This window comes from Carassius carassius, chromosome 27 (genome assembly GCF_963082965.1).
Source record: "Carassius carassius chromosome 27, fCarCar2.1, whole genome shotgun sequence".
Classification (NCBI taxonomy): domain Eukaryota; kingdom Metazoa; phylum Chordata; class Actinopteri; order Cypriniformes; family Cyprinidae; genus Carassius; species Carassius carassius.
Window position 1 is genome coordinate 16,956,415 of NC_081781.1, and position 13,081 is coordinate 16,969,495.

General features: G+C 36.4%; 1 protein-coding gene across 1 annotated transcript in view; it reads right to left on the reverse strand.

The window, feature by feature from the left end:
- The window catches only part of brf1b (BRF1 RNA polymerase III transcription initiation factor subunit b), a 70,951-nt gene that overhangs the window by 54,685 nt on the left and 3,185 nt on the right, over nucleotides 1–13,081 (reverse strand). The window contains 2 exon segments of the mRNA XM_059513630.1: nucleotides 1,789–1,962; nucleotides 6,669–6,749. Coding sequence (XP_059369613.1) covers nucleotides 1,789–1,962; nucleotides 6,669–6,749 — 255 coding nt within the window.

Genomic DNA, 13,081 nt, shown 5'->3' on the forward strand with positions numbered 1-13,081 from the left:
TCAATAAAGATTATTTTATTATTATTTAACTTCTAAAATACTTAATATTTTATAACACTAAAATAAAACCTAAAACTTGGAAAATCCTGGTTTTCCAAGAACAACCATTTCTGACTGGGTAAAGCAAAGCTAGGTAAAATAAATAAATAAATGAAACAATAAAGAATAAAATAAATAACTTTTTAATGAAAATATTAGATTTCCCTATGGATTTATCACAAATATGCATATTTGTTCATATGCATTTAAAGGGATCCTTGTATTAAGAACTGGATATTTATGTATGAAATGTACTAGTACCAGTAAGCAACAAACCAAGAATCTGATGATGAGTCTCTGAAACCATGACCTGTAAACTCTGGCAGACCTGTGAGAATTGACAGATCAGGTAGGTGAATCAATGTTTCCAGAAAAAGTCAATCATCACCTGGTTTAAACAGATGTGAGGTGGCTAAAAGCACTTCTAAATTGCAAGAATGAACAAAAAATATATATATGATGAAATATTTTAATGAATCCTAAGTTAAAAGTAAATACTTCAGGTGAGAATTACCTAAAAACAACAACACTATTTTAAGTGAAATCTAAAAATAAAACATTTATCCCTATACAAGTCTGTATATCATATCACAATGATGCATGAGATAAATTCATGAATGTTTGTTGAGGCACAGCAGAACAGTACACGTTTAAAAATAGCACAATATTTGGAATGGGTTTGGCAGTCTGTAAAGTACTGGACGACTTCTTTTTGTGTTTCTGCTCATTAGCATGAAGTCCCATATCTTAGCACGCAACTAAAACAGCCCCACCCAGAGACAGGTAACAATTCTACTTTTGCAACTCTAAACGCCACACCAGGTCCCCAGTCAGGCCTGACGCTTCACAAAAGCAGAGTGGCGATCGGGGTGTGACCCAAGCAGACACATAGGATGGTGCCTGTCAATGTGAGTAAGAGTCTGTCTTTTCATGAGACAGAGTGAAAGCAGTGGTGTAACACTATCCAGGAGTGCTGCGTTGTAACAGGAGTGGTGAGTCTCAAACTCAAAATCTGGGAACAGAATTATGACAGGTTGGGGGAAAAACAAAAATGTGGAGGAGGGGAATGATTTTCTCTCAACTATCACTTCAGAATTCCATTTCAGTCTCTATGACTTAGGTCAAATAAGTGTCACTTCAGTAGCTTTTGAACACAACTACGACAGAGATTGAAAATCTGAGCTGTTTTCTATTATTTACTTCAGGGACCATCCTCTGAGTTTCTGAAAGGTGCAGTAAATGCTCTTCCTCTTCCTTTTTTCCTCTCTTGCAGTACTATTGTTTTCACATCCTGACACGTCTCTTCAGACCCTAAACCAGGTTTTCCCTAGGGAAAGTATGAACTGATAAAAGAGATAACCATAGACCAGCATGAACTTCTACGCTGATCCAGACTGGATTATGCTGGTTTGGTTCTGGTTCTGATGAAGCTGGCTAACCAAAGAAATCTTGCAAAAAATTCAGCTACTTGCTTATAACAGCAACCAAAACATTGTATCTCTCACAGAACTATATATAAAGGTATATATAAGTTCACATTTCATATATAGGTATGTCAAATCCATGACTACAGAATTGTGCTACAGGATTCTTGCTATTAAAAGCCAGAGATTTACTCTTTTTGTTATAACCTAATTTGGATAAGGTGCCAAACCTAATTTCGATTGTGCACACTTTTCTCCATGGAGTACCATTCACAAAGGATGTAACTAGGGTTTCACTCCCTAGGGATCAATGTGAGAAGGATACGTGGCGTTCCCTCTGTCCTGCAGACCAGGTAGAGGCAGACGGCTATGACGTGTGTCATCTTTCACCCTCGTGTCAAGTACTTGCTCACCACCATCTTGAAGAAATTAAAGGCCGTGTCTAGGCAGTGCTGGTTCAGCTGCAGCTGGCTGCCGAGGTTGTGTATCTGTCGTTTCCCTAGAGACAGGACACACATATGCATCAGACTGAACAAACACACACAGATCCACACATGCACACTTGCGCACCAAGGAATGACTTCACACGCAGGTGTTTGGTTTTCCAGTAGCACTGATGTCATGAGAACGGTGCACAGCCAGACAGGCTTTTAATGGAGACTGGAAGTGAAAACGGGCAGAGAGACGGCTGTTTTATGTCCCTTATGAGGCCATGTCCCTCTTTTCCTTTCTTTCACAGTCACTCATACATTTACTCCTTCACAGAGGATCTCAAAACAGGCCAAGTTGTAATTCATTGGACACAGAATAAATCAGTCTGCCTGAAATCCCACATTGGGCTAAAATGAGTTTAACATATTCAATCTACATTTTAAAAGTCCAGTGGGCTATCTGGCAGATTTCTGTTTTTTAACACATCGTTTAGCAAAAGACCTTGTTCACCCAGACAGTGAAAGTTTCCAAGATTGTAAACAATGAGAATGATTTAGGCTGCTTCACCATGTCATAACATGCAAAGCTTTTTTTCTAGGCAGAAAGGCTTCAGATGTGATGGAGTTGATGAGTTTGACATGTTCCAGTCATTCATTACGCACAAAATTCCACATGTAAACGTGTTTATAAGAAGCAAATGCTTTCATCAATCTGTCTTCTAAATGTGCAAATATGTGATAATGAGTTCAGCAGATGCATAGACGCATCTAACTTTATATTTAACCTATGGATTCTGTAAACCGATGATCCCCATGGGGTGGAGAGGGGGTCCTTAGAATTTATTTTTTATGGGTATTTTTAATTATTTCTCCGTTAAGAAATAAACACAAATGTGATAGAAGTAAATATACTTTAACAGTAGGGTATAAGATACAAGTGAACTTAATATTTTCACATAATATTTTAATAATTTGTTTATATTTTAATATGTAATTAAGTAAATAAAAAAATATATATTCAGTATATTTTAACATGTTTACATATTTTATACTATTTTATGTTTTACAGTTTACCCAGTAAACATACAAATAGATGGCTGGCGGAAAGGTGGTCCCTTGCATCATATTTGGGGGACTTATTGGCATCAATAAGTATAAAAACGTTTGCTTTGCTTTGCTTTTTGCCCACAGTATATAGAGCCACAGATGTTAATGTGGATGTTTGACTATTTGTTCTTCAACTGTGGAGCCCAAAGCTGCAGTGTCAAGGGTCATGTTGGCAGGCCAAGACCAAAAATAACTCTAAAAGCTTTTAAGAGCGTAATCGTTCTATTCTGGAAGCACCGTGTGCCAACTCTCCGGTACACACTCCGGACCTGTCTAATCCCAGAGTATTTTTTATGCTGTTTATGCCATTGGATTATCAGCCAGGTCTGCGGTGACCTCTCTGAATGACAGCAGAATTACATAACGGCATACAACACTGCATGGACACGGGACACCTTTATTTAATGAGTGAAATCTTTTGTTTGTGACCACAGGGAGACATTCATAAATCAGAACATTTTATATAAAATAAAACTACCTGCCAGACATATCATATTCACTATTATATTAATTTGTTTTATAAGAAGAATTTGTTTGCTTCTCGAGCCACACTGGACTGCCACACAGATGTCAATACATACACCAGCTATGTTCTGCATCATATCAACAAATGTGTTGCCAAGGTAACCACCCATAAAGTAATAAAAATTTACCCAAATCAGAGACCCTGGATGAACAAGGAAGTCCAGCTCCTGCTGAAGGCATGTGACGCTGCCTTCAAATCTGGCGATTGTGAAGCCTACAGCTTATCCAGGTCCAATCTGAAGAGGGGAATTCAATCTGCTAAATACAACTACAAACTGTGCATTGAGGACAGATTTAAAACAATGACCCTTGGTGCATTTGGACAGGCGTCCATGCCTGTTGGTAGGCCTGATCAGTGGAAATGATGAGACGGCCTACAGGGACGAGGTTCAGCATCTAGCAACATGGTGTGACCAGACATGTGGCGGTATTCGTTAATGCAATATATCATGGTAATGGTTATGAATATGAATAATATTGATATTGTGGGCACTTCTAAATACCATGAATAAATATTACAAATTATTCAGAATTTGGAATGCATTTTAAGAATACTGTATGCTGCTTAAAAGATGCGTGTGCACTCTGATGTAAACAAGCACACATGAGAAGCACATGGGGGAACACCTGAGAGATGCGCTGAATGAAAGCACATTCACTCTCTGACAGCAGATGGCGCTAAACTGCAGAAAATGCAGCCGTTACCCTGGATACCCCATAAATGAAGCAGCTGCGCTACTTTATAAAAAGTAGCCATTAAGATTTGTAGATTTGCTGTGCTGTTCATCGCAGTGCTAGATACTTAAATATTTAGACTTAATAGGCTAATTATTTTAAAACTTTTTTTTACATTTTATTATGGACTACAACATACCATATATATTGTTTGAAACTGTTTTGATTATTTTATTGTTCGTTCCCACATTGCGTTAGGGGTTCATTAGTTAATATTAGTTAATTAATTAGCTAACATAAACTTCCAATGAAAACTTCTTCTAAACATTTATTAATCTTAGGTATTCCAATATTTACGTTGTTAAAATCTAAAGTTGCAACTGTGTCATTTAATGAGCTGACATGAACTAAGACTTGTATTTTTTTTTACAAAGATTAATAACTTCTGTAGCAAATGTAACTATTTCTCATTGTAAATGTTAATGCATTAACTAAGGTTAACTAATGATATCTTAGATTGTAAAGTGATACCTATTGGTCTTTATAGTTCTTTTGCACTCTAATCTGTGTAAAACTTCTAAATGTATATATTTTTCTGTATTGCTTTATTGCATAGTTATTTTTGTTATGAGAAAAAAGTTATGTTGGGGTGGTGTTAGTGCAGTGGATAAGACACATGCCATTGGTGTGAGAGACCCGGGTTCGAATCCACTGTAAGACACCAATGTGTCCCTTAGCAAGACACTTAACCCCTAGTTGCTTCAGAGGCGTGTGACCTCTGACATATATAGCAATTGTTAGTTGCTTTGGATAAAAGCGTCAATGAAATGAAATGAGTTATAAATACTGTTATATGACCATTTTTACAATACCGTATACTTTGATAAAAAACATTAGCAATTAATCACAACATGAAAATTTGATACCGGCATATCCCTAGGTGTGACAACAATTACCTTGCACTCACACCAAGAAGACCAAAGAGCTGATTGTAGACCACCGACAGACTATGAAGGGCCACACACATACTCCTATCTACATTGATGGAGCTGAAGTGGAGCGTGTAGCAGGCTTCAAGTTCATTGGTGTCCATCTCTCTGAGAATCTTACCCCACATTCTGCTGAACTTTTACCGTTGCAACATTGAAACCATTCTCACAAACTGCATCACAGTGTGGTATGGCAACTGCACTGTTTCGGACCAGAAAGTCCTCAAGCAGGTGGTGAAATGTGCCCAATACACCACTGGTGTCAGGCTACCCTCCATCAGAGACATTTACCACAAACGCTGCCAAGGAGAGTGAGAAGTATCATAAAAGACTCCTCTCACCCCAATCATAGACTGTTCACTCCTCTCCCATCTTCGCTGTCACACCAGCAGACTCAGGAACAGTTTCTTTCCCTCAGCTGTCAGTCTTAACAAAGAAAACGAAAAACTGCACTGTACAATAACCTGTCTGCAATCCTCACTCACAATGTTCTTATTCCCTTTGTTTTTTGCACATTCCTCTGATATTTTGCACATTCCCCTTGCACATTTCTACCTCTGGATGCCATTTGCCATTTGTTTTTGGTCTTTGGCCATATATAAACATATGCTATCTACGTGCCTCACAGTATAATGCACCTTCTGTTTATACTCACTGTGTAATGCACTTTCTGTTCATACTTTCTTTGCACCCTATGTTGTATGTACAGACATTTGCATTGAGCTGGTCTCTGCCCTTCTACCTCATAACTTGCACTATATGCCGTAATAAAGCTTGTACACATATTCTATATTTATTTGCACTATTTATTATTTGCAATTCTGGTTAGAAGCAAACTGCATTTCATTGGCTCTGTACTTGTACTCTGCACAGCGACAATAAAGTTGAATCTAATCTAATCTTATTACGTGGGACTCATTTAAAAAGTTTTTGAACTGTTCTGAGAACTTTCTGTGAGAAACTAAGTCTGAATTATGTGTTTATACAGTTGGTGACCTTGATTCTGAAAGTATTTTGCTCTCAGTTAAAGCTCTGACAATGCACCAAGACAAATAGCTGTAATTGAGCAATCTATAAATATAATGCCACAAAACTTACGGCTCTCAATGCCCCTCTGATTCAGACACACACAGAGTGTGTTCTGAATCAGAAAAACGCAGATGCAAATGATGTAAATTTAATTAGCACTTGAGATGTAACTGGGTCAGAAATTAATGCAGATAATTTACTGAAACGTATTATTGAAGGAACATGCATCCACAGGAATACTAAAGGAAATGTAACTAATGGCACCAGATTTGATTTGAATTAAAATTACAGTCAATCATATGGCTTTGTTCCAGAATATAAAGAATATAATGCAAGAGCCATATGGGCTATTGTATTGAACACTTATGGAACTTTTTTTATTTTCGGTGACTGATCATTCACTGACTGCACCTACACACCTCTGCTGACTAATATAAAGGTGTACCTACCGTTCTGGAGCGTCTGAGCTCGCGATTCTTTTCCCAGACTTGTGTGGAACCCACTGCCCAAAACCGGAGCTTTTGAAGTACCTGAAAACAACACAAAAAAATACAATTCATTACTGTTAAAGATAAAGGCCAAGCTGAAATCATACAATAACAATAAATAGGAATAGTTTTGTTTCATAATATACTGTATAAACAGGTGCACAATTAAATCCTATTATTTGACAGTGACCTTTAAGGATTTGAATAAAGCTTTAGCGCACTCCAGTGGTTGTCTGTGTAAAAACAGCATTATAATTGTATCTGTACTACAGTGACACCTACCGGGTGCCGATGTCACTACACAAAAAATAGATTGTTTGACACCTGAGAGACTGATAACTAATATATATATATATATATATATATATATATATATATATATATATATATATATACAGTACAGACCAAAAGTTTGGAAACATTACTATTTTTAATGTTTTTGAAAGAAGTTTCTTCTGCTCATCAAGCCTGCATTTATTTGTTCAAAAAATACAGAAAAAATGTAATATTGTGATATATTATTACAACTATATATATATATATATATATATATATATATATATACAGTACAGACCAAAAGTTTGGAAACATTACTATTTTTAATGTTTTTGATATTTCCACATTATTTCCACTAATTGTGCAAGTAGTAAAACAATACAAATGCAAACGGAGCAACAACAAAAAAAGTTTTAAACATCTCGAGTTCCCCCTGCTTTGCCTTACAGTGCTTTGGTCCACTATCTGCTCCCCTTTTACCTCACCACCACCACCGACACACACACACATACACACACACACATTCCGGTGGGAGAAAACATCGTGTTTCAGTAGTTGTGGAACTAGCCAAGCTTACTTTATTCACATTAAATATCGGATGACGTGATTATTTTCTCTTTAGTATAGATGTATGGTGCTGAGTCATTAATAAATCGTGTCCAAAAAATATTATTATGTACCAATTTACTTTTGTCACCGATGTATTCCGCGCTGTTAGCGATTATAATGTTTACCCATGTTTTATACAGGCGTTTACCTAGTTTGTTTAATAAAATCTTACACACACTCACAGTGTACGCATATACAAGTCTTGTTCGTTAGATTAGACTAGTGCGGGTGCGCATTTAGATTTTCCCGCGTTCACTAATGATTTAATCGGTTTCAGTCAAAGAGTATAGAAGCAGAAGATTCAATACTCTTTGTTTCAGTGGCGGCTCGTCGGGTGAGGCAGGGGAGGCACAGTTTCCCCCAAATTTTGGGGTGAAAATGAGCAAGATTTAATGTAAATAAAATGTACTATTCGTTTCAGTTCATGTCTCAGAATGTGTATATTTTTGTTTGTAATTTCACAGTTGTTATACCATTACATGAAAGCTCCGCTTTTCTATCGCGAATGTGCCGAATCTGCTGATGTAATTACACCGCTAAGTGAAAGATCCAGGGGAACCAATCAGCATCGAGTGTTCACTTTCAGCGCTGAGGAGTGCTGAGAAAAGTAACATCATCTATTTTAAAATCCACGAGCCATTTATTTCATTTAATATAGTTAATCTAATATAACATCATACTAAGAGTGCAGTTGTTCTCCAGATATAAGCATAACAAATGTGATTTTGATTTTTATAAAACAAGAAGTTAATATTAAGTGCATTTTATACACCATATTGCCTGTTTTAGCTCTATTACACCAACGAAAAAAGTTGAAAACTAAGCTACAGCAGTAACAGTAATTGCGTCTTTGAGAAACACAGGTGTTTGGGTGTTTCCTAACTGAATGAATCCACTTTTTGAACAAAGGAAGGCAAAGTAAGTAAGTACTAAGGCTTTCCTCTCTGTACACATATCCTTAAGTACAATTTTGCTTTTGTTTTATTGGTGTCCCCTTCAAAACTTGCTCGTGAGAAATGTTATTTTTATTGTCCCCCCAACATTTAGATGAAATTTTCGCCCCTGTATATATATATAACACACACACAAACTTTTTTTTCCTATCTAGTTTATTAATTTTTTTATTTTTTGTATATGTTAGCTGCTGCTTTGTGTAGGTTTCTGCGACCAATTTACAACACATCTGAACATACAAAGCTGTAATACAACATATTGAATCACAAAACTGACATGCAGAACTGATATAACACAGGCTTCTCTTCTTGTGCTTTCAAATCTTTGACATGAATGGAAGTTCTGTTACCACTGCTCCACAAGGTCAAGAAAATTTCAGCAAATAATTGTAATTTTATTTTTTTTAATCCAAAGCTGTAATGAATTGTATCTATAGCTCCAGGTGACATTGACACAGAGTGTCGCGATCGATATTTCTGGGTGTCTGTTGATATGGGCTTTGCAGCCCATGTCCCGAGATTTGAGATTGTAGGTATGGTGCTATGGCTTGACAATAATACCACAAACTATTACATATTTTAATTCTCCTATCAATACATATTTTTTAAGTTGAAAATGGAATGCATATTATTAGTGAGAATCATGCATCCATGTGTGGCTACACAGTGAGGATCTTGAATGCACGGGCATCTCTGAGGGCTTCCTAATCCTCCTGCCATACTGAAAACCTGTTGTATGATGTCTTGTAGAATGACAACAACTTCCTTTTCAAGCTGAATGTTGTTTACTGACCATACGGGGAGAGAGAATAAATCCACTCTCTCAAGGACATGCACACTGCCGGCTGACAGGTCTGAAAAGAGATCCTCTGTGAAGAAAACTACATATAGGTATGACTGAGCAAGGCAGGCAATTTAAATCCTGTGTGTTATGAGGCTGTGTTGCTTTTGTTAACTAAATTTAAATGAGTACATTTAAATTTAATTTAGGGTAATTTAAATAAAGCTGGAATAAAATATAAATATTGGGTGAAAATGAGAAAAAATAAGGTCAAGTTAAAATACTAAAATAACAAAAACTGAAATAAAGCTTAACATAGTTACCAAAAAAAAAAAAACGTAAGAATAACTAAAACTTAAAATAAAATGGAACTGAAAATATATAAATAAAATCTATTTCAAACTATTAATAATTATTAAAATGGTCAACAATATCTGGTTTTCTCTAAATACACCCTGCATCACTAAAACAGCATGGCTGGCTGCTCTCGCTTTTGTAAAAAATATTAGTGCTTTAAAAGACATGTGTGAACTTCTACGGTTTGAATTTCTCATTGCCATCTCTTTTGCTTCTTGTAAGCCCAGAGATCTGCCATCTCTGAATGGCAGATAATGTTCCTGAATCAGGACCGTTTGGATGCGATGTCCGTCCCTTTCCATTTTAATTGAGCAGGTTCTACTATGACATTATCTCAGGACTTTTAACATAAAGGCTTAAACCTGCCTGTTGTTTCCTCAGATTGACGGCATCGCTGTTGAGGTGATTCATGCAACAGTGTTTTTCAGGCAGAAATGGGTGGTAGTGATGCTTGACTCGTCTGCAGAATGCACGATATGTAACTCATTGGCCATGTTCAAATTCTGATACTTTACAGAACTGATTGTTATTGAACTAAATGCACATACAATACCTTTATTGTAAATAACAATTCAAGCTGTCATAGGCCATCTATCATATTTATTAGCCCCTAGCTCATTTGATGGAGTGATTTTGCACTGGAGAATTCCTAAAGTCATGACCCCGCCGGTTCTGGACCTCTTTGGGTTTGTAAGCAGTAGTATTGAGCTGGGTGTGGATGCTTAGCTCATGGACGAGGCCACCAGGACAGCCATGGGTTACATACTGGGTGAAGACGGGCAGGTGGTGCACGTATCAGTGCCTTTTGGTGAACCATGACGTTACAGAACAGTATCTGTTAGACAAACCAGCAACCAATGTTGCGTATTATTTCAAAAGAGATAGAAAGAAAATCAATATTTTATGCTGTTTGTTGCAGAGCATAGTCGGAAATAAAGTCTACAAAGAAAGTTACATGACTGTTCGTGACTGCTATGAGCACATCTATTCGCATGTTTATGGAAATGTTTTGCAGTTTTAAATATCTTTACTGACACTTTAAATCAATTTAATGTGTCCTTGCTGAATAAAACTATTAATTAAAAACTAAAACTGACCTAAAACTTTTAAAAAGTATGTTTATTATATCTTTTAAATATGTGTAACCCACTAGTATATATATCTACAATGTAGTGGGTTATGTTGTTTCATTTACTATTCATGTAATTTAGTTGATATCACAAAATTATATATATATAATTTTTTTTATCGGGGGGGGGGGGGCACTATACTAAAAACTACCACTGTTTGTTTGAACACCAAACTCAAAACAGTGGAAAGATTATTATTTACTCAGCTTTCAGATGATATATAAATCTCCCTTTTTTTTTTAAAAATGACCCTTATGACCAGTCGTCACCAATCTCGGTCCTGGAGGGCTGCAGTCCTGTAAACTCTGCAAGACAGCGGCCCTCCAGGACCGAGATTGGTGATCCCTGCTTATGACTGTTTAGTTTTTTTGGTCCAGGGTAACAAATTGAGAGGGACCCTGTTCTTCCCTGGTAGCAGAAGCCATCATGGTTCAAGCATTCATGAAGGAATAACAAGAGGTAATATTCCATTGCTAAATTATGTACAATGCATTAGGTAATACATGATACAACTGTAAATTTAAGCAATTTATTTTTAACATTTTTCAAATGTTCAAGTTAACATATTCTAATACTGAAACCACACACTCTTTTCTAGGATGACCATGGAGGCTGTAAAAAACTAGGATTTCACTGGTAAATGGTGAATCCAAATGATGAACTTTTTACGCACATGCGACCTAATTTCTCAATAATGCGACAAAAAAAAAAATCATAGGTCGCACCGGTGCAACCAGCCATTCGAGGGGGGAAAAAAGTCTTTGCAATTCGGAAAATCCCTGTGGTTAAATAACAGACACTAGAGCCCTGCATTTCTATGGAAGCATATGGGTAGCATTATTCAATTTGGAATGTAATATGCAAAATGACAATGCAATATGTAAAATGACAATGCAATATGTAAAATGACTATGCATTTCTGTATTTTTTCCAATACATTTGTGCAACGTTTGGTGCAAAATGAAAATTAAATTACATAATTTCATTTGCCATTTCATACACCATTTTTAATATGTAAAACGAATACTAATTTGCACGCTTTATAAGTTGCAAAATTAAAATGAAAATGTATTACAGAAATGATTATATATGTCTAACATGTTCAAGCAAAAACTGTGGCAAAATGATCATTTAAATGCTATTTTTCTTAAATGCATTAACACTCACAGTCAAGACACTTACGATTGCATTTTCATTCAATGTCCCGCAATGAATGTAGCAAAATTCAATGTGCACATTGAAAATGCATTCCGAGCCGATCACGTCTCCGCCCCCTCCTGCCACGTCAATCACTGCGTGAACAAGGCGGGGCTTGCAGAAGATCACAGACTCAAATCTCAAGAAGAGGATTGAAGTGAGAGACCATGGACAAGACAGTTGGTCCTTGTACGTTTTGTTAATTTCGGGTTATGGCTTCAATATTTCATTCGCACTTGTGGGCGGAGCTGAAACGCTGCTTTCATCTGATTGGTCGAATCGCTCAACCTTCAGCTCGGTCTTTTCATTCTTTCAGACAGAATAAGAGTCAGTGCGAGTGAAGCACTCTAATGTCTGAAACTACACTCACTGTTAATTAGCATAATATTTTAATCAGATGTAGCTGGGCACATAATTCGTGCTGCTTCGACTTGCAAGAGACCCCGTTAGATTATTTCTAGGTTGTATACTGTATTGTATAAATATTGTCCCACTGATAAAAACAGTGCAAATAGTTCTGTCTCCTTGGATAACAGTGAAGTGGAAATAAATATAGTTAAATTCATGAAATAAAATTAAATAGTATTTTTTGGGAAGGTAAGTCTGGCCAGTTATACAGCAACACGAGTCAGACGAGTCTGAAGATCTGAGCTGAATTTGGTGAAACATTAAAGTTCTAGTCTGTGTCAATTACTCTCATAATAAATAATAATAATAATGTTACCCGTATAAGTTGCATCAGTCCAAAAATACGTCATGACGAGGAAAAAAACATATATAAGTTGCATTTATTCAGAACCAAGAGAAAACATTACCGTCTACAGCCGCGAGAGGGCGCTCTGGGGTAGGCTACAGGAGCACTGAGCAGCATAGAGCTGATTTTACTATTTTTATTTAGAAATGTATATTAATAAACTATATTAATTTTTACAATTATTTATTAATGTCACACACACATACCTAGTGCCTTATGACTTAAAATACGAGAGTGGTAAATGTTACAGACATGGAACTGTTCAGTCTATTATTGATTTTTATTTCCACTTCACTTTTATCCAAACAGAGAGAACT